This window comes from Camelus dromedarius, chromosome 17 (genome assembly GCF_036321535.1).
Source record: "Camelus dromedarius isolate mCamDro1 chromosome 17, mCamDro1.pat, whole genome shotgun sequence".
NCBI lineage: Eukaryota > Metazoa > Chordata > Mammalia > Artiodactyla > Camelidae > Camelus > Camelus dromedarius.
The window spans coordinates 27,163,701-27,184,171 of record NC_087452.1 but is presented as its reverse complement, the minus strand read 5'-3'; the positions used below and the strand labels follow the sequence as shown (position 1 = coordinate 27,184,171).

The window sequence follows — 20,471 nt, the reverse complement described above, 5'->3', positions numbered from 1 at the left end:
TGGAGGCAGGGAGACCAGTGGGAGTGGTCTTTATTCTTTGTCCCTGCCAGATGTGATGGTGACCTGGCCTCACACAGGAGGGCCAGGTTCCTAAAGCAGTTCATTGCCCAAATCATGGGGTGTAGTTGAGGCCTTGGTGTTGTTGGCGTTTCTGGTCATTTCTGGCGGAACAGGACGCCCTCAGGGAGATGGAAAGCCACTGTTCCTCCTCCTGTGGCCTCTCTCGGAGGTTGAGCAGTGTCAGTGACAGCTAATGGGGCTCTAGCTCAGGACGTGAAGGTCCCCAGTTTCCTTTCAGGCAATGCCAGGGAGGTTTGAGACTAAATGAGGAAATGGAAGATATTCCTCCCAATTTGGCTCAAGCGGGATTAGATTCAAGTTGAAAAATGAAAGCGGCTGGGCCAGGCTTGTTTCCCAAGCGCCGGGAACAGTTCATACCTGTTAGAGCTGCTTTATTTAGAGGCAAGAAATGGTTAATCAGGTGGCACCTTTATATGTAGGTGCGACTGGCTTTTTTTTTCTTGTTTGAAGAGAAAGTTTTTTTGCTGTTGGTTAAGAACCTTGAAGATTGAAGCTTAAATTCAACTGGAAAGTGGTCGCTGACATCCAAGGCCTGCAAAGAGAAAAGGGAGATAGCTTTGGGAATTAGGAGACACTCTCATTTTAGTGATGAACAAATTCAGGCTCAGGGAGGCCCAGGACGAAATGCCCAAGCCACCCAGCAGAGTATGCACTGGAGCATTGTCCCTGGACAAGTTCAATCAGAAATTTGGGCAAGTCCTCAATTTACAGAATCATAGGCTTTGAGACTCAAGGTCCAGTGGCCCAGTGTCTTATCTCCAGTGGTGGCCTGAACCCCTACTCAGTGACACCAACCCATCTTCCCAGGGCGGTGGCACAAAAAGACAAGATGACAGCCATACCTCCTCTTCAGTCAGCCTGTAAGCTTTCTGGAAGTCAAAGGTGCTGTTTGATTTGGGAACGACAGAGCTGACAATCTCTTGTCCTCTAAGCACAATCCTGGGGGAGAGGGAAGATAGTCACGTTAATCCACCCTGTTGATTTCTGAGATCAGTCCAGGCTTCCTGTTTGAATGGACTAAGCAAACTGGCCCTTTCATGTGGTGTTCAGGAGTCCAGGCCTGGTTTTAGCTTGTGTTAGGGCTCAGGGAAGGCCACCCCAAAATATGCCACAATGGCATATTGATTATTTTGAATTAAAGTTACTTAAAATGAACAGCCAATGCAGGAAGAATGCTCTGACTTTTCTTTCTGGCTCCCTGAAAGCAGGAAATAGATCTTCCCTGTGAAAGGTGCAGTCTCCCTGCCTTTGGAGGTAGAAGAAAGGACAGATACCCTTATCTGCAAAGATAGGGAATTCAGGGCAAGAAGCCTGTATAAACAAACCTTGTTACCTCTTTAATTTACTACCCCAAGCGCAGATTCTGTTTAGATTCTTCACTAATTGAGGGCCCCAAACCTGAGTTCCTTTTCCTGTCAGTTGTTCACAAATTTATTGTTTCTTCATCTAAAAAGTATAAAAGCTGCCAACTTTGAACACTTCTTAGGTTCCATTTCTCTGAGACCTCCATGTGCACAAGATTTGTTTCTTTTTCTCCTGTTAATCAGTCTGTGTCAATTTTATGATTAGTCCAGCCACAAGAACTCAAGAGGGGTTGGGGGAAGTTTTTCCTCCCACTGACAGTGTGAGCCTCAGGACAGTGCCTACCACTGGGAAACAGGCTCAGCCCTGCTGTGGCCTGTGGCAGCAGGACAGTGTCCTCTGGCAGGTAGCCCTGGCAGTAGAAGAGACATGGACATCACAGCAGATAGCAGTGGCTTGTGTACTAAAAATATGGTTCCATTTGCAGTTATTTTCACTTTTTCTGATTCAGTTATGGAGAAAGGTTCAGGTTTATCTTTAACGCCTCCCTAAGCTCCCATTTTGACCGAGAGAGAGCATTCTGCAGGCAAGAGAATTAAGGCACAACTTCACATTGTTCAGTTTTCACTGGGTTTATTTTTACCATTGTTTTTGATTTATGGCAAATAATGCTGTTTTCTTACCTTAGTATTGTGAGATTTTCTTTAAAAATTAATTTATATCAGAAATGGATGGATTTAAAGACAAATATAGAGAAAAACCATATTCCAGTTGCTTTGCAGCAGTGACAAAAAATGGGAACATTGTGGTTAAATGAGTTTGGGAAACGGACTCAGTGTATCCCAAGTGTGGGGTGCAATTGGGTCTACATGGCCCCAACTGTCTGGCCAAAGAATGGTGACATGAGACAGACTGCTAGCTCGTGACCATCCACTGAGCTTTCCCTGATTCCAGCCGGCTGATTTGGTTTCCTTTGTTTGCCACCAACGCCACCTGGTTAACTTTGAACTCAACTCCATAAGTAAACTCTTCACATTCAGTTGGAGATTTCAGTTGAAGCCATCCTTTCAGACCCAGAGAGTCAAGAACAGCATAGTTAGGGCTCCCCCATTTCAGACTTCTAGTTATGTGTGTCGGCAAGTCTCCTGATCACACTCAGCTCCCCCAGCACTCAGCACATGGAGTTGTGCAATAAATATTTGCACATAGAACAAAGACTGGAATTAAGACCATTTTATCTTACTCCTCCTATTAAATGTTTATATGCTTTTTTATAGACCATAAAAGATACATGATGTTATGGAAAACATAGAAAATTCAGAGCAAGAAAATAAGAAATGTCAAAAAAGAACACTGTGATCCCGCCATCCTTTGGCGTGCAAGTGTGGAAAACCAAGGTCCCTTTAGTAAACACCTTTTTTAACCTATTGCCCCACTCCACCTAATCCATCTTTCTCTGTAAGTCACTGTTCTGCTCCATTTCTTTTGATCGCATCCCTCTCCTTTGCCAAGAATGAAGAATGGAGCTGCAGAAGGGACTTGCCCTGCCCAAGGCCACACAGCTGGCATGTGCAAGTGGGTGAGTGGCCATCTCCAGCCAGCTTTGCTACAGCCCCTCAAAATGGGAGGGAAGGGGCAGGCACCTGGGAAGCTCAGTCTCCTGTAACTTCCCACCTTGATTCTGCTTTCCCTGGTACTAGGGCTGTTTCCACTTTGGGGAGTGATGATGTCTGCAAAGGACGCCCCAGCCCTGAAGGCTCCACAAGGAACAAAGGAGGTCATGGGATGGAAATGAAAATCAGAACTCAAAACTAGAGAAATGAGAGCTGTCCTCTTGCAGATGGCAATCTCACGCTTCCTCAGCAGCAGGCTGAGCTTGAGGATCAGTGGCTACTCGTGGAAACAGAGCTCCTAGGAACTTCCCTGCCTGTGGTCTCCTCTGTGGCTGTGCAAATCGTGAACATTCACATGCTTTAGTTCCCCCCAGCCCCTCCCTCCTGACTTAAGGAGCAAAATTGAAAGCTGATTGAAAACCCCCAGAGAGATTTTACAAATACCAGAGAACACTATTATTTGAATGTAAACATTTGCATTTAGAAATGTGTAGCAAAAGCACTAGAAGTGTAAATTTCTCTGCACTAACTGGTCTAATTTTTAGACTCTTACCCTGAGGAAATCATAAATATATGCCCAAAGCCCATGCTTAGAATGTTTGTTTCAGCAGTGCTTTTAGTAGCAAACCCTTGATAATAACCTAATGCCCAGAGATAGGGGATTGAATGAATAAATAATAGTATGACTTTGTGATGGACTCAAGAGCCATTGAATGTACTGAGCACTTACCGTAAGGCAGACATTGTGTTAGAAGTTATACATGTTACTCTAGTTCTCATTGTTTACCCAAGAGTGAGGCACTATTACAGTCTACCTTTTACAAGGAAGGAAACAGATGCAGAGAGCTTACGTCTTTTGGTCCCCGACATATTAAGTGGTAGGATCTGAACCCAGGCCTGTCTGACACCAAAGCCTGCACTTGCTACTGCTGAGCTACAGTGCTCAGGGCCACCTATATGGCCATGCAGTTTGTATGTTGCACAAAGTACCCAGTGGAGGGCCCTAAATTCTAATTGGCTCAGTTCTCCAAGTCAAGAGCTTCATGTGCCCAGAGGGAGCCGCCTGTTCAAACGCACGCCAAGCACTATATGGGCCAACAGTGCTCTGGCAGATGCTTCCTACCTGTCATATGCACAGTTTGTGCTCTCCTTGACCGTGGTGTCCTCTTGGTCCCCAATCAGCCAAATGAACCTGGGGTCAGTCCTTAGCCGGATGTTCTTCCAGGCTTTCTTGGGGACGTAGCTGCAGCCAGCATTGAAGTCACCCATGAAAATGAAATTCTGAAGGACAAGATTCAAAACCATCACCTGTAGGCATTGCTGTCTAATGCTTTGACTCAGAACTGCCAGCAATGACTCCACTTCCCACATCCAGTAAACAGTGGGTTCTGTTGTGGGCTGAATTCTGTTCCCCCAAATTCATACGTTCTAACCCCCCAGCACCTCAGAATGTGACTGTATTTGCAGATGACCTTTAAAGAGCTGATTCAGGTAAAATGAGGTTATATGGGTGGCCTCTAATCCCATGTGCCACGTGTCCTCATAAAAAGATATTAGGACACAGACACACACACAGGGAAGACCAAGGAGAGGGGCCTCAGAAGAACCAAACCCTGCTGCCACCTTCATCTCAAACATCCAGCTCCAGAACCGTGAGGATATAAATTTCTGCCGTTTAAGCCACCTCGTTTTTAGTACTTTGTTAAGGCAGCCCTATCAAACAGGGTCCTAGTTTCTTTTCGCTTTTTAAAAGAAGAGGTCACAGTTCAAAACTGAGTCACAGTTCTGCTGAATATTTGACAGGTGAGTATGACAAGGAAGGATGTTTTTAATGGGAAGTAGAGTGTTTGCTGTGGCTGCTCCTTCCTGTCCTTAGTCACCAAGTCTCTCTAATTCGGCACGCCAATTTAGGTGGGGATAAAAGAGTCTGGCTGATTTATTCCCTCACATCTTTTGTCTCTGGCTTAAACTCCTGTAGGGGATAAACGTGTGAATGAGTCAACAACTTTTGTTTCCAAGCAGGAAAAATGAACAGGGTGGTGTATTTGACTCCTTTGACCCTGCTCTTTCTCTCCTGTTGTGTTGAAGTTGGGAACTTGCTCCCATGGAAAGTTTGCCTATTGTGGAAGTGGGAAGAGTCTTAAAAGGAGGGGGTGACAGAGTGCGCTGTCCACCATCAGAACCGGTCTTAGAAGTGTTTTTCCCTGCAGGGCTCTTGGAACAGAATTGTAATATTTCTCAGTCTGGAGGAAACACAGATTTCCTGGTTTGTGCTATTGTTTGGGGCTGTTGCTGACTTTAGAGTTTTCTTCAAAAACATTTTACTTTGACCTTGGGTATCATGGTTTTCCCTGAGATTGCTGGACACGGTTGAGGACAGGATGTCATCCTTAACCCGAGTATCCACCAGCTTCTATTAATATAGGCGTGATTTATGGAGCATTCACAGTGTACCAGGCCCAGCGTTAAGTATTTTTATAAAGTTTAATTTAAATCTCACAATAAACACTAGGAGGTAGAAGGGACCTTTGACGCCTCTGGAAACAGGATAGAGGGATCTAGTGACCTGTTCAAGGCTACTCAGCTTGGACGTTCAAGTAGTGAAGTCAAGAGCTGAATCCCAGTCAGCCTTACTGAAGGCCCCTCAGCACAAGAATTTCCCCTCTTGTTCATTTTTGTGCCACTCATGCCCCCCCCCCCCAGTACCTGGCATTTAACAGATGCTCAGTAAATTCTTGCTGAATGAATGAATGGAATTTATAGTTTTAGGAACAATGAAAAATACCCTTTGTGTGCTCCATGTCCCAGCTCTGTGTTCACACCTTACTTGACTAATATTGCACTTTGAGCAGCAGAACTGAGGAGGAGGAAGGGAGATCACTGGAGTCATATCTCAAAAGGAGAGAGAGGAATGAGGAAGAGCCCTCTGGAGCACTTCTATTTCACCAGGAGCTTTCCCAGACCCTCACAGCCACAGGAGGTAGCACTCCTGTTTTCCAGATGAGGAAATAGTTGATGCCAAGAGAGATGGTGGATGTATTCCCCTTCTGTGAGAGTAGCACCCCTCATTTCTTTGGAAAACTATCTCCCTCCTCCACTTTAGTCCATGAGGTTGGGGTGGAACTGACAGAGACTTAACCAGTCAGAGCATCTCAACCAGCTGATCACAGTGCTTGGTTCAGGGATGGACATATGACCCAATCAGAGCCAACCCCAGGGTATTTATGGCATTGTGGAAAAGAAAACTTGTCACTTGGTCTGGAAGCTGCTGGTAGCTATCTTGCCATCCCAAAGGTGGAAGCAGCCTGAGAAAGGAGTCCACTCAGAGGAAAGGAGGGCCAAGAGATGGAGAGAGAAAGAGAGACAAGATAAGCCCAGATTACTTTACCTGAGCTCTGGATCCAGCTGTGCCTGAACCAGTACGTTAGTCTTCCCTTTCATGAGCTAGTTGGAGATTCTGTCACTTGAAACTTAAAGACTCCTGACCTCTCTGTCTCACTGTTCTCAACTTCAAAGTAGAATGATCAAAGTAGTTCTCTCAAGGGGTTCTTGGGAGGATGAAATAAACTTGTCCATGTCTAGCCTCAGCATGGTGCCCAGCACCAGCTATTCATTTGCTCAGTGAATTTTGGCCGCCATTATTAGTGGAGCAGTGTAGGAGTTCCCAAGACCCACATGGGCGGTACCCAGGCAGATTAGCAAAGAGGATATTTAGGGCCCAGGAAAGGCCTAAAATGAAGCTGTAAAGTGGTGGTGGTCTGTGCCTGACCTCCCTTCGGAGTCGCTCGTCCTTCTCAGGGTCCCTCTCAGGGGCCAGATTCTGCCCCCACTAGCTGGGAATTCAGCAGACACAGAGGGTCATTACCTCTGCCTTCCAGTGACGTTTCACATCCATATAGACATCGGCCAGTTCATCAATCTCCTTAACGGATGTCTCAGGGGTGGTGTGCAAGGGGACAATCACGAAGTCCTTGACAGCTGAGGAACAGGAAAGAGGCAGAGGTCACACATTTCCTCTGTTGAGGTTCCATAAACATTGCTTGAGGGGAACAAGGCTGTCTCCTTAGAAGGCATGGACTGTGTCATCTCAGACCCCCTCATTACCGGGGGGCCTAGCCAGTGGCTGAGATTTGAATGATCTTGGGGTCATTAGGCCGCTATTTCCAGCACACGAAAGCCTCTTTTCTCCCACTCGCCCTTCATGGCTAAGAGAAAGCTAGTAGACAGTGTTCCTTGCTGGCATTGTGGGTGTTTTTATTTTCTCATTAAAAAAAACCCTGTATTTTCTATTTTTGAAAATAATAAGCCTGTTTGGCATTTGTGCTAAGAAAAAAAGTTTTTTCTAATTAAAAAAAAAAATTGAGCCTTGTCAGTTTATACTCCTTTTGTAATCAGGAAAAAAAAAAAAAACTGAAGAAGTCATTTAAAAAAGAAAGTGGTTCTTTGTAGAGTGTCTGTCTGAAAACCTCCCCCATCAGGAGGGACTGAGAGAGCCTGAGCTAGGGGATGTGGGCGACCCTGGCATTCTGAATGCCTCCTCCTTGGGCTTTCCCTCATTCTGGGCCTGGGTCCCCACTCCTACTCAGCAGCTGGGGGCTGTTGGGTGGTCACTCCTCAGTCCCACAGTGGGGACTGGCAGCCTGTCTCCAGGACCCCACCCTGGTTCAGCAGCCTGTCTCTCACTTTCCCCCTCACTCCTCTCCACTCCCGAACCTCTTTTTGGTCCCCTAAATACCCCAACTCCTTTCCCACCTCTGAGATGTGTGTTCATCGTGCCCTCCCTCTGGAATGCCCTTCCCCCAACCGTCTGTGACTGACTTCCTCAGGTTTCAGCCCACTGTCACTTCCAAAGAACCATCTCTGGTGGCCCATCTAAGGTGGGCTCCTTATCCAACTATCCAGTGAACCCTGCTTATGGCTTTCACGCTCTGAAACTACCTGCTTTACTTCTTTGTTTGGCTCACCTGAACCTAAGCTCTATGAGGGCAGGCTTGTCTGTCTTGTTCACCCTCTTGGCTCTAGTACCTAGCACCACATTGGCAGTGCTCAGAAATGTTTGTTGATTGAATACATGAATGAAGGAAGGAAGGAAAGAAAAGATGGATGAATGGCTATCCCTTCATCTTTAATCCCAAACAGAGAGGACATAAAGAGCTTTCCTTATACAAGAGAGGACTCCAAATGAGGCACAGCTGGGGTGCCATCCCAGCGGGGTGGCTGTGGGGGCAGGCAGGGAAGGGGGAAAGCTCCCAGTAAACAGGTTTGTTCAGCAGTTCACTGAGGCTGAAGACTCCTTGGAGAAGAGATAATCATTTAGGGGAAAGGGGACTCTCCTAACACTGCCCATGTCAGCCAAATGTGAATCGTATGCATGACAAAGATTACTGAACATGGTCTCTGAAAGGCATTTCTTGACCTCAGTAGCCCCCAGTCCTTCTTGTTTTTTATTTCCTACTGGGAATTTCCCACCATTCTCCCATGTTTGTTTTTCTGAAATACTCTGCCCCTCAGCTAATTAGCCTTCTACAGAAATAGTTAGCTTCATAGTTCAAGATATTAATATTTGTGTAGTATAGATGTAACTGCTCTTACATACAGCTCTGCATACATTCATTTGGTAATTATCTGTCTCTCCTATTACAATGTAACTTCACAAGGGTAGGGACCTTGTCTCTCTCATCTCATGCCCAGAGCCTGGCATGTAGTGGGTACTGAAAAAGCATTTGATTCTATATAGTTCCAATCTACAAGTCAAATTAATCCTTGACTTTCATTGAGTATTTCATGGTGGTTAAGAGTGTGGGCTCCCGAGATGGCAGCTTGGGTTACAGCCCTGGCTTATCCACTTCAGTCGTTGATGAACTTGGATAAGTGACTCCACCTTTTTGAACCTCAATTTCCTCCAGTGTAAACTGGACATAATCCTAGTTCCTACCTTGTAGGGTGTTGCAGAGATTATAGGAACCTGGCACTAATAAGGGATCAATAATTGTTAGTGATTGATACAAGCACTATTGTTGTCAGAGCTCAGGGTGCAATTGTTTGGATTTTTTCCTCTACCCTCAGTCTGTGGAGAAACTTGCTCTGTGGTTACTGGAGGGAGAGTGCGACTCTGGGTTGGGGGTCCACCTTTGCTAGCCATTGCTCGGGTTTTTCAAATAAAGGAATAGCTGTACTTGATTAGGACTAAAGGAGTTCTGTAAATAATTTCCATCAGCCTAAATGCTCCAAAGAGAGTAAAGTTATTGATTCCAGAAAGTGGGTTCTGGGCTGAGGAAGTCTTGAGTCATGGCATTCTGAGAAGCCAGTCTGGTGTCAACAAACTATACTTGCATCCTCTACATTCAAATATTATGTTTTTTCAAGCCTAGTTCCTCTCTACAGATGCTGCATAAACCCCGGGATCACAACTCACACACAGGGCGGCTGCCCATTCATAGAATCGCTGGGAAGATGATGGGTGCGAGGGGTCTGTGGATCTCACCAGTGTAGGGTGACTGGAACCAGACCACAAAGGGCTCCCTGGAAAATACATCTGTGTCTCCATCCTGATAGTCGTGGTAGAGGTAGCTGTCCTTCACAGACACTAGCTTTTCCCTGGAAGAAAAAAAGGAAGCCCTCTCAGATGAGTTGGCTTTCTTCTTACTTCTTTCAAGAAGCTGAGATGTAGGGTCCCACAGCTTTGTTGGCCTCCTGTGCAGGCTCAAGGCTGAAAGGGGTCTCTTGCCTGAGAACAAGGCTCAGTCAGTTCTTCTCAATGAACAGGGCCTTCCGGGAGCTGAAGATCTGAGCAGTACTAGTTATCCGGGGAACCTCACGAGTTAAAGGTCAATCTTAAAACAGATTACTAGTAGGAAGAAAACAAGAATATGAAGCCCCAGAGCCCGCCACGCTGGGCAACTTAGGTTTCCATCCCTAGCCAGGACTTGACCGTGAAGAATAGGAAACTCTTGACCTTCCTGACCAGGTGGTCACTAAGTCAGCCAACAGAGTTGTTTTAAAGCGTTCATGCTTTGCATCAGCCCCAATTTTGACAGCAATTATTTTGATCAATATTGGGAACCGGTTAGAGATCCAGATTTGGTTTTAAAGAAAAGATACACGTTTTGATTCTATTCACAGTCATAACTGATAAGTGAGCCATTTTCTAGGAAGCATAATTTATACTTACTTGTAGAGAAAGGCATATTGTTCTTTATATGTATTTCTTCCAAGCCGAGAGCTAATCACATAGTTGTATGTTATGCTTCTTCTTGAATTTCTAGGGAACATAAAGATTTGACATTGCATCTTAAGAGTAAACATTCCTCTACTGCATAGGTTCCCCTCCCTCCAGTCCGCCTCCATATCTCCAATGGCATCATGTCAAAGGGCTACTGTTCATCATAACCTTTGACTCTTATAAGAAGGGCCACCATTGACTGGGAATGTGATATCTGGCAGGATCTTTACAGCCATTATTTCTTATCTTTATAAGGTGGGTACTAGTGTTACCCACTCTTTAGAGTTTGCAAGTACAAAGCTGGGATTTGAACTCAGACCCTACTCATCCCCCAAACACACCTGCATTGGCTTGCTTTTATGGGAGACCATTGAAACTGTAAAAGATTCAGGCCACAATCAGCCCCAAACCCCATTCTGGCCCATGGCTGGGCTGCACGTCATACTTCCTGGTGGAGTAAACCTCATCAGGTCACCCTGTCCCCGCACCACTGCGGAGCGTTTATCATGTACAGGATTCCTTGTTACGTTTTTGTTGGGCATTCTCTCTTGCTCCAAAAATCCCCAGGCATTTTCTCATGAGTCCTGAAACTGTGTTTCCAAATCAGCTATTGTTTCTGTCCTGGAGGCTGAGGACACAGCCATGAAGTTCCACTAATCCTACTCCTCACCTTTATCAAAGAAACTGGACTCTCAGGTGTGTTAGCCAAACCTGCTGAGTACTCTACCCTGGGCAGAGCCTGACGCGGTTTTACCATGCTGCCTATGAAAAGATCTGGGGCATGGCTAAGCTATGGCATATTCTCAGGTTCAGTTGGAAAAAAGCAGAGGGGTCTTTAGGGGCCAACTTAGACCCTACGGAAATTCCTGGGAATCATATTCTAAGGCAGATCAGGCCACGGGGGCCCCAGGAGTGGGAACTTCTTCTGGGCTTCTAGTTTGGGAAGGCTGGCCCTGTTTTGAATCTAGCCTGCCAAATCCTGGGTTGGCAGACTGCTTGCAGTGACTCAGCTGTGAGGTGACTAAGGCCCCTCCTGTCTTACAGGGAATTAGGGGACAAACAGGCCTGGCTCAGCCTGGAGTCCATGGCACAGTCTAGGGAGATTGGAGAGAACCAAGACCACTCTGGGTGGGAGGACTTAAACCAGACCAACTGTGGGCAGGTGCCTGGAGCCTCCCTGTCCTCTCAGTCCCCCACACTTCTGAAAACTGGCTGGGGCCACTCCAAGGAAGGCTGAGGAGGCTCAGAATAGACCACTGGCTTTGGAGTCAGACACAACCCAGGTGCAAAGGTAGGTTTGGCCATTTACTGGCTGGGTGACCTTAGGCAGATTCCCCCTCTCTGTGCCTCAGTTCCATCAGCTATAAAAGAGGTAATAATGGTACCTACTCTACAGAATTGTTGTGAGGAGTAAATGAATGACTCATGTAAATTGATTAACAGGATGCCTGGCATCTATGGTATAGTTAGGGTGTCAACAGTAGCTGTTACTGTGGCCCTTTGGACCATCACCTCCATTACAGTTCCCTTTCTTTTACTAGTAATGGACATCCCCAGCACTCAGTGACCACTATACATGCCTGGCACAGCTCAACCACTTACACACACAATTTAATTTAATTATCACCACACCCTAGGAAGATGGGTTCTATTATTAGCTCCATTTATAGACAGCAAATGAGGTACAAAGAGATTCAGTAACTTGCCCAAGGTCATGGCAGAGCCAGAATCCAAACCCAGATAATCTGAGCTGAGCGTTGGTGCCTAACCCCTGGGCTGCACTCCCTCTGTCACTGTGGAGAGCAGACCCAGAAACAGAAGACCTGCAAGGCTAAAAAGGTGACCCTCAGCTGCCAGCCCACATTTTCAGATGAGCAACTGAGACCTGAGAGGGGTGGTGGGGTCAGCCCAAGGGGCTCTCTGTGCAAAGGAGAGCGCCAAGGCTGTTCTACCCAGGCCTAAGAAGGCTGGATTGACCATTTATTTCTAAAAAACAACAGGAGTTTTCCTATTTATAAAAGTGTAATAATGGCCAGATATCACTGTTTATTCAGTCTGAGTGGGAGATACATGGCTGTTTGTTACCATTTCCTCTGTGCTTTTAAGTTTGTTTAAAATATTTCATGAGAAAAGGGAAGAGGAAGTGTAATATCCTCGTTGTAGAAAATTTGGAAAATACAGAAAAAATGTAGAAGAAATCACATTAAATTCCTTGTAAATTTGTACTCTGATGTAGCCACTGTCCACATTTTGTTTCACTGCCTTTGAATCTTTTATGCTTTTTGTTTTGGTTTGCTTTTCTACATAATTGAATTCTTTGGTACATATTGTATACTCTATTGTTTAATTTTATATCTACGAAAGAAAGGTTACATTAGAAGTTTTTAAAAATTAGGGTGCCTCAGAATAAGTAGACAGGGACCCCAAATTTGCATTTTTAACTCACTCTGGGGTGATTATTCTTTGAGATAGACTAGAAATCATAAATGTAACCTGATATAATTTTAAACTATTTTGAGGACATGAATTTAAAAATTTTCAATTTGTAAAATCAATTCAGACTTTTTGTAAAGTATTCAGATCATACAGAGTATATAAAATAAAAAGCAAACGTTCCCCATTTCTTCACAACCCCTTCCGCAGTGGTCCTCCTCTCATACCCACCCCCACCGCACAGAAGTAACCACTGTTAACAGTTTGAGCACATCCTTCCTGTCTTTCTTTTATACCCACGCAAACTCAAGTACGCCCTTATTCCTATGTAATGTAGTGTGATCACTGAAATGGGCTCTTTTACCTACAGTTTTGAACTTGTGTATTTTGATACACTGCAGCTGTCTTTCCATGCTGGAATATTTAGCTCTAACCTATTCTGTAGTAAATAGGACTGTTAATGGCTACAAAATATTCCATCCTTTGGGTATATCATGATTTCACATTTGCACTCAGTCTTTTCTTGGTAACAGTACTTCTCAGCTCAGCTTCTAGTCTCTTTCTTTCATTTCTCTCTGTCCTGACTCCTCACCTGTTTCCCTCTTTCACTTTATCATATTAAAACCAGCTGGTTGAAAGTTCTTGGGACCATGGTTAATAGAGTCAGAAGTCTGGCGGTGTTGTCCACGTGACCTGGTGGTCTGGGCCAGTGCTAGCTCTCACACTAGTTTCAGTTCCCTGGGAGTTTTTGGATGCCCCTGCTCTTGGCTGTGAGCCGGCAGAGGGTCCAGGCCCCCGTCCTTACCCGTTCAGCCTCTCCTTCAGCTCGGGGCAGATCCTGTTGTTGTTGTCCTTGATTTCCATCAGGAGCATGATGTCACAGCGTTTGATGACCTGCAGAGAGGGAGTTCCCGGCCATGTGAGGCCACTTACTACAAATAATGAAAACTTTATTGGGCACTTACCATGTTTTAAGTTGCATGCTTTGTTAAAGTAATTAATTTCTTTGAAACAAATGATGGACTCCCTGATGTAATTACTACTGTTGTGTCCATTTTAAAGACAAAGAGCCTGAGGTTCTGAGATACTATCTAAAGTCACCCAGCTAAAGTGGTCCAGGCAGAATGTGACCTTGGCAACCCAGGTCCAGAGCCCACTGTCACAACCTCTTGGTTTTGGTTGAATAATTACATAATAATAATAATAAATTTTTACGAAGTCCTTAGTAAGTGAAAGGTACCAAGCTGGATACTGCAGAAAAAAAGAGGTATAATTATGATGATAAGTGTAAGAGCTAACATTTGTTATGAGTCTACTCTAAGCCTCATCAACCCTATGAGACTATGATTTTTAGTCCATTAAGCGTAGAAGGAAACCAAGCTTGGAGTGATTGAGTAACTAGTTTAAAGTCACATTGCCGATATAGGCGGTAGAGCCAGGACTTGAACTGAGGTGTACTGGACTGCACCAGACTAAACTGTTAAACTACGGTCCGGCCCTCAAAGAATCACTATCAGTGAGAGAGCTGAGTGGGAAGAACTAGCTACAATAAAAGGCAAATAAAATTTGTGCTGAATAAAAGCCAGAGCTGTGGGTGTGTTGAGGAATAATTGATCACATCAGCCCTGAGAATCAGGAAAGTCTCCACAGAGAACAGGCCCTGAGAGGTGAGAAGGAGCTCAGTGGGTAAAGGATGCAGGAGAGTCTCCTTCAGGATGAGCAGTAACCTGGAGCCCAGGGTGCAGACCAAGCCGACACCCACTAGAGACCACAGGGATCTTTCTGTGTAGTGGGTTTCAGTGGGCTTAGTGCCACGGAATTTGTCGGTCAAGGTTAATTTTATCTTCTCACACAGCCTCTAAAGACGTGGAGAGGAGGACTATGCTACTGGTCTTTTTTCCAGAACACATACACGTTCCAGTTTCCTCTCCAAGGAGGGCTTTGTGGAGAGAGCCACCAGCACTGGCTTGTACAGCCTTTAAGAAGTCCTGGGGGCTGGGGATGCACCTGTGTAGTGTCGGAGGAGGAAGGCTGTCCGAGTCTGGATCCTCCTATCAGTCGGCTTGCAATCGATGGGTCTGCTGCTCACCCGGCCAGTCCTAAGACATTGGTCACTTACCACTGTCAGACCTGTCTGGAAGGCATTTTAGAATATGAATCAAAAGCCTTTAAAAATGCATTTATCCTTTGGTCTAATTTTCCCACTTTTAGGAATGTCTTCCGTTGTAAAAGGGTACCTATTACTTGGCACCTTGGTTTCCTCGTCTGTGAATTAGGATAATGATTCCCTCACAGTGTTGCTGGAGAACAAATGGATACTTCGTGCCAGCCATATAGGAGGCACACAACAAATTACTAGTAGTAGTAGTACTTGTGTAGATCAAAGAGGAAGATGCATTACAACAAAAACATTGGAAACAATCTAAGCGTCCCCAAAGAGGAAAACATTCAATGAAACATGTTGCAAACACAGAGTAAAGCATTATCCAGCATTAAAAGTCATGTTTTAAAAGAATATTAAAAACACGTGAAATACTTCTCATATAAAAACAGAATGCAAAACTGGGTATGGGTGTCTCTATGCTGCAAAATAGATGTAGATTTATGTATTTATTTTTGCATAGAAAAATGCCCATAACAAAGTTACCCAAATGTGAACAACTGTTATCTTCAAGTGATAGGATACTTATTTATGTTTCTGTATTTTCATGATATTCCATAATGACTATTTTAATTTAATAAAATTAATTTATAAATTATAAGTTTATAATTGAAAAATTATACCTCTGTAATTAAAAAATTTAAAGTGTTATTTTAAAAAAGAAAACTGCTTGATGAGGAAGGAATTGTGGTTGAGGAGATGATGCCAATATTTAAGACATGGCAGGGGTGATCATAGTTTATTTAACACAATTTAATTGAGTTGTCTTATATAAAGTGCCCGGCCAACACAGTGTCTAGCAGTGCGGGCTTAGTGGAAACTTCGTAACTGTTAGCTCTTATTGTCGACCCATCACATTTTCACAGTAACCCTGCGATGCCAACCAGGTTGTGTAAGGTCCATCTTACAGAAAGGCCCTGGAGGCTCAGGGAGGAGAAGGAACTTTGGGAACTGGCTCTCTGGCTGCCAGGTAGAATCTGAAGCCAGGATTCCTGGTGTTCCCACCAGAACCTGGTGCCTCTGGGGTTTTCTAAAGTAATAACACCCAGAGTCCTGGGAAAGGTTTCGGCTCCAGTATCAAAAGTAAATTAACCTGCAGGATAAAGAGAGTCAGTTGACTCCAGAAGAATGTGAACAGAGTCCTAAGACATTGGTCATATTACCCAAGGAAAGGCTTATCTAAGTGGAGAGAAAAATCAGAATTGGGAAAAATGTTTGATGGCTTGAGGTGGGGTCGGGGGAGAAGGAGGAAGAAAAGAAGAGGGGTAGGGAGAGAAGACTACCTTTGCCTAAGAGACTAACATCAGTTACATTCCTCCCAAGTTTCTTAAAGTCTGAAAGTTATAGAGAGAGCATGAGGGGTGCCCAGTGATCCTTCCGACAGGGATGGGGGCTCACCTTCACAATGACATCCATGGCGTTACAGTTTGCCTTCTTGGATTCCCCAAAGGACCTCACATTGAAGGAGCAGATCCTCAGGGCCAGGGCACTGTGGATGGAGAGGAGGAGCAGCAGCAGGGACGCCAGCAGCTGAGCCATCCTGGATGCCTCTGGCTTCAGGGCTTGGAGAGAGGACAGCAGTGTCTGGAGAGCAGGCTCCCTGCCACCTCCTCAGGAGTGGCTGACTTGTAAAGCCTGCAGATAACAGGAATGACTGGATTCCTTGTTGCTACTTTCACTTCTCTGAGGAACTGAAGATCATGGGGTTTTATTCCCCAAGGAAATGAAGGAAATGAGCTAGTTTTTTAGGAGCGCTTGTTTTTGTCACTCTGGTGAGGAAACTGGTCAGTTTAATCTAGGCACTAACCTCTGCAAAGTTGCTCTTAACCAGCCGGAAGCCAGCTGTGACATCTGGTCATCCTCCTGTGGTTGCGTACCATGTACCTTTTCCTGAAAATGGGTGAACTCGGAAGTGGTCCACCCCAGAGGGCATCTGGGGTGATGGAGCCTTCTGAAGGGAGGACAAGGAAGCAGGGGGCAGTGGGAAATTCTGCCAAGCTTTCTGCCATCACTGGGATTTGACAGCTAGCTGTCCCTGGACACACCCAGATTCCAGCTCACTAAGTACCCTAATGGGCATAATTAAGGTCAAGTCTAGTTTGAATTCCATAGTTTTTTAGGCAAGTTTTACTGTGTATAATTTAACACACGAAATACTAGCAGTGTGTTGCTAGGAAAAGCAACTGCTTGTCTGCTGATGGGTCAGTCAAATATCCGTGGACGTAAAGGGCAAAAAGGCAGTTAAGCCCCTGGAGAGAGCCATGCTTCAACCTGATATTATTTAATGTACGTGAGAGTTGTGTGGCCTTGAAAAAGGAAGGTTTTGCAAGAATTGTAGGATTTCAGTCCAAGTAAAATGGCTTTTAGAGATTTGGGCAGGAGGACAGGAAGATCTGAAAGGCAAAAGAAATTCAAAATCCAATCAAGTTATAAACCTGGGCAGGATTTGCAAACTTCGGCAAGGAAATTCTGTGAAGAGGGGAGGTAATGTGAATAACTTGAAGCCAGCGTTAGGATCTTTGGACCACCCCCTCTTGAAGTGATGGGCGTGTGGCCATAGCCACGGGGAAAAGCATGCAAATATCACCAGCATACATCCGTCAGCATCCTGGCAAGACTCTCTGGCTAAGCACCAGTGGCAGGCATTCTAAGGAGATAATCCCAAATAGTACATGGAAGGAAATAATGGTTTCCTGAGCTTGGGGGGATATGAATCTCCCTGCTGTCCATAGCCCAGGCCTCAAGCCTGGTTAAATCTGGTGAAAGCTGGTAGTGATTGTATTCCCTGGTGAGTGGGTGTCTTCTAACCAGAGGAAGATTGAGAATTAAGTATAGTACACATTTTTTGTGTCTTTCAAAAAGGAATTTGTACTTACTTGGTATTTTATGACCTTGTAACATATGACAGATTTTGGCCTGTTAAAATTGGCAATATTGCAGCTCCAACATAAAATGTACAATTGAGGGACTCTATTTAGATTTATAACTTTAAACCTCACTACATTTCTTTACTGTTCTCTAACGTTTGTAAGAATTTGGAGTTAACAATGTTTTATACGTTTATCAGATTTAGAATTATTTATTATTAAAAGGGTGGCTTTTTTTGTTAGTTCAGACACCTGAAGAAGTTTACAAGGAAATAGGAATAATAAATTTATGAAATAAGTTTAAAATGTTTGTAAATAGGCCCATAACCCCTTAAAGGTAATTATTTAAGTTTGCTGGATGTAGGGTTGCCTGATTTAGCAAATAAAAATACACAGCACTAGGTAAATTTGATTTTAGATAATTTTAAATAATTCAAATTTAATTGGTCATCCTGTATTTTATCTGGTAATCCTAGCTGGACTTATAAAAAGAATAAGAACTTTTATAACTGAACTTAAAAGCATGACATTTTCTAAGGCAATAACTACCCTGCCAGGATCCTGGGAAAGGTTTTAATTCCAAGCATCAAAAATAATCTAACCTATAGAATGAAAAAGCCAATTAATGTTTTTGAATTTTTAACTTTGATGATTTGAATATTAATTTGAAAAGTAAAGGGACCTCTAAATATAGAATCAGCTCTTAAGGACTTCAAAAAAAATCATGTGAATAGACAGCAGAGATTGACCCCATTCTGTAATTAGCATACTCATTGCATGGAGCTGGACTCAAAAAAAAAAAAAAAGTACCTGGATTCTGAAAGTAAAATCCTCAGAGTCAAATTTAAGTGAATCTAACTAAGTGGAGAGGCTTCACTAAGTGCTTTCTCTTTCATCTCACTTCAGCACTCCCCTAGGCTCTTACTGTGGTCCCTCCATTTTGCAGATGAGCAAACTGAGGCTTGTGCCCAAAGATCCATGGCTAGCATGTGGCAGAGCTGGGATTCGATCCCAGTCCCTCTGACTCCAGACCAGCCTTTTCCCCCACCAAACCAGGCACACCAAAACCTCAATAAGAAACCTGGGCACAAAGAGGAGAGGGAGATAAAAGAAGACTTCCACTTTTTACTGTTTACACTTGAGTATTGTTTGATTTTTTTTAACAAAAACATATACTTGATATACTTGTTTAGTAATTAAAAAGAAAGAAGTGCTAAAAAGCTTTTATTCTTTTAGGCAGTTTAAACAATGCCCGTGCCCATGCGATATGTCTTTCTGTGCCAACTGGGCCAAAGGCAGTTCTCTCCCAGCCCCAGGAGTCGCTGATAACTGTGGAGGAGTTGAAGCGACTAGGCTGCACTGGTGGCCCAGGGACCGCAGAAACCCTCTGCTCCTCCTTCTGTTGGACTCCAGTGTTGGGAATTGGGAGTTTGAGATAGTCTCTTCCAGAATCCTGGAGCCTGGAAGGAAAGACAGGCACTGGCCTGACCCACACTGAACACTCTGAGGTGTCCTTCCTTCTGCCATTTAGTGACTATGAATGACATTTCCTGGGCGTGTACTTCCTAACACTCCTGAAGCAAAGGGTAAATATCTATCCTTCTTGGAGACTTACAGTGCACATTAGCATAGGAAATGTTCTGAGAAGTCCTGCCATAAAGCCACTTAGCTATGTTGAAAGTGTGTCCTGAATTTATTGCCCATGAGACCCTTTTCTTCATACAGTTCCTTTTAGTATCCTGAGCAAAACGTCCACCTTGGGAACCATCCTGATTGAGCAGGGACAGTCACATTCACTCAAAGCCTTAAGCTCTCGTCCTTATTGATAAGTCCCTACTGAAGAGTCCCATGCATGTCATCTGAATGGGCAGGCTTGAGAGTCAGGAGTTGAGATGCATGACCCCAGACACCATCGGCAGCCACGGCCGTTCACCACTGGCACTGGTGGGACAGGAATCAGTGAGGGCCAAGGCACGCCTCAGAATTGGAGGAAGGCAAGGTGGGGATTCCAGGGGAGTGAAAGTGCCACAGGCTGAGTTACCCAAGAGCAGCAGGAAGAAACAAGGGGCCTGTAGGAAGGTTCCCACTGTTGGCAGGGGATGAGTCGCATGACAAACAGGTGTTTCCAGTGACTGATGCCGCTCCCTATCTAGTAGGGAGTGAGCCCTGGCAGTAATCTCATAACGTATGCAAATTACTCCAGTCATTAAGTTTCAAAACCAGCTTGGGATTTGAGGCAGGCAAGGAGCATTATTTAAGGTTGCGTAATTGTGACAGACCTTACCTTTGTATGATGGTTTCCTGCTGATGAAGCAGGCTCTGGTTTTGACCTCACACAGGATCTTCCACACAGTGGGGCTGTGTCTGGACCTCAAGCAGGTTGCTCTCTGAAGGTAGTCACTGCTCAACTAGAACCTTCAAAAGCTCTTTATTTGATACAGAGACCAAACTCTTAATTGTGGCCTCCACCTACCCACCTCTTCAAGGTCACATCCGCTTCTCACCCCTTCCAACCCTCCCCTCTGGCCTCCCCTCACACTGCCTGGCTTTCAGTTCCCACCTCAGGGCCTGTGCACAGCTGTTCCCTCCACCTGCAGGGCTCTTCCTCCCACCTCTGAGTCTCAGCTAAAATGCCACTCTCTTGCTGGCCCCCCTCAGCCCCTAAGGGGCTTCCCTCTTATTCTCTTTCATGGAGCCCAGGTCTTTGCTTCATGGCATGTATCACACACAATGTATTATCATCTATGAGCTGTGTGTTGTCTAATGTCTGTCCTCACCCAACTCCCCACCCC

At 44.7% G+C, this 20,471-nt stretch overlaps 1 protein-coding gene across 1 annotated transcript; it reads right to left on the bottom strand.

Moving 5' to 3' along the window:
* Positions 1 to 435: 435 nt before the first annotated feature.
* DNASE1L3 (deoxyribonuclease 1L3) lies at positions 436 to 20,110 on the bottom strand. The gene is made up of 9 exons (XM_010980919.3): positions 19,964 to 20,110; positions 16,211 to 16,447; positions 13,457 to 13,545; positions 10,168 to 10,257; positions 9,481 to 9,593; positions 6,862 to 6,974; positions 4,120 to 4,277; positions 924 to 1,020; positions 436 to 613 (listed from the first exon to the last, which is right to left on the bottom strand). Exons 2-9 carry the CDS (start codon positions 16,349 to 16,351, stop codon positions 491 to 493), a joined length of 924 nt encoding a protein of 307 aa, XP_010979221.1. The 5' UTR covers positions 16,352 to 16,447; positions 19,964 to 20,110; the 3' UTR covers positions 436 to 490.
* Between the last annotated feature and the right edge of the window lie 361 nt (positions 20,111 to 20,471).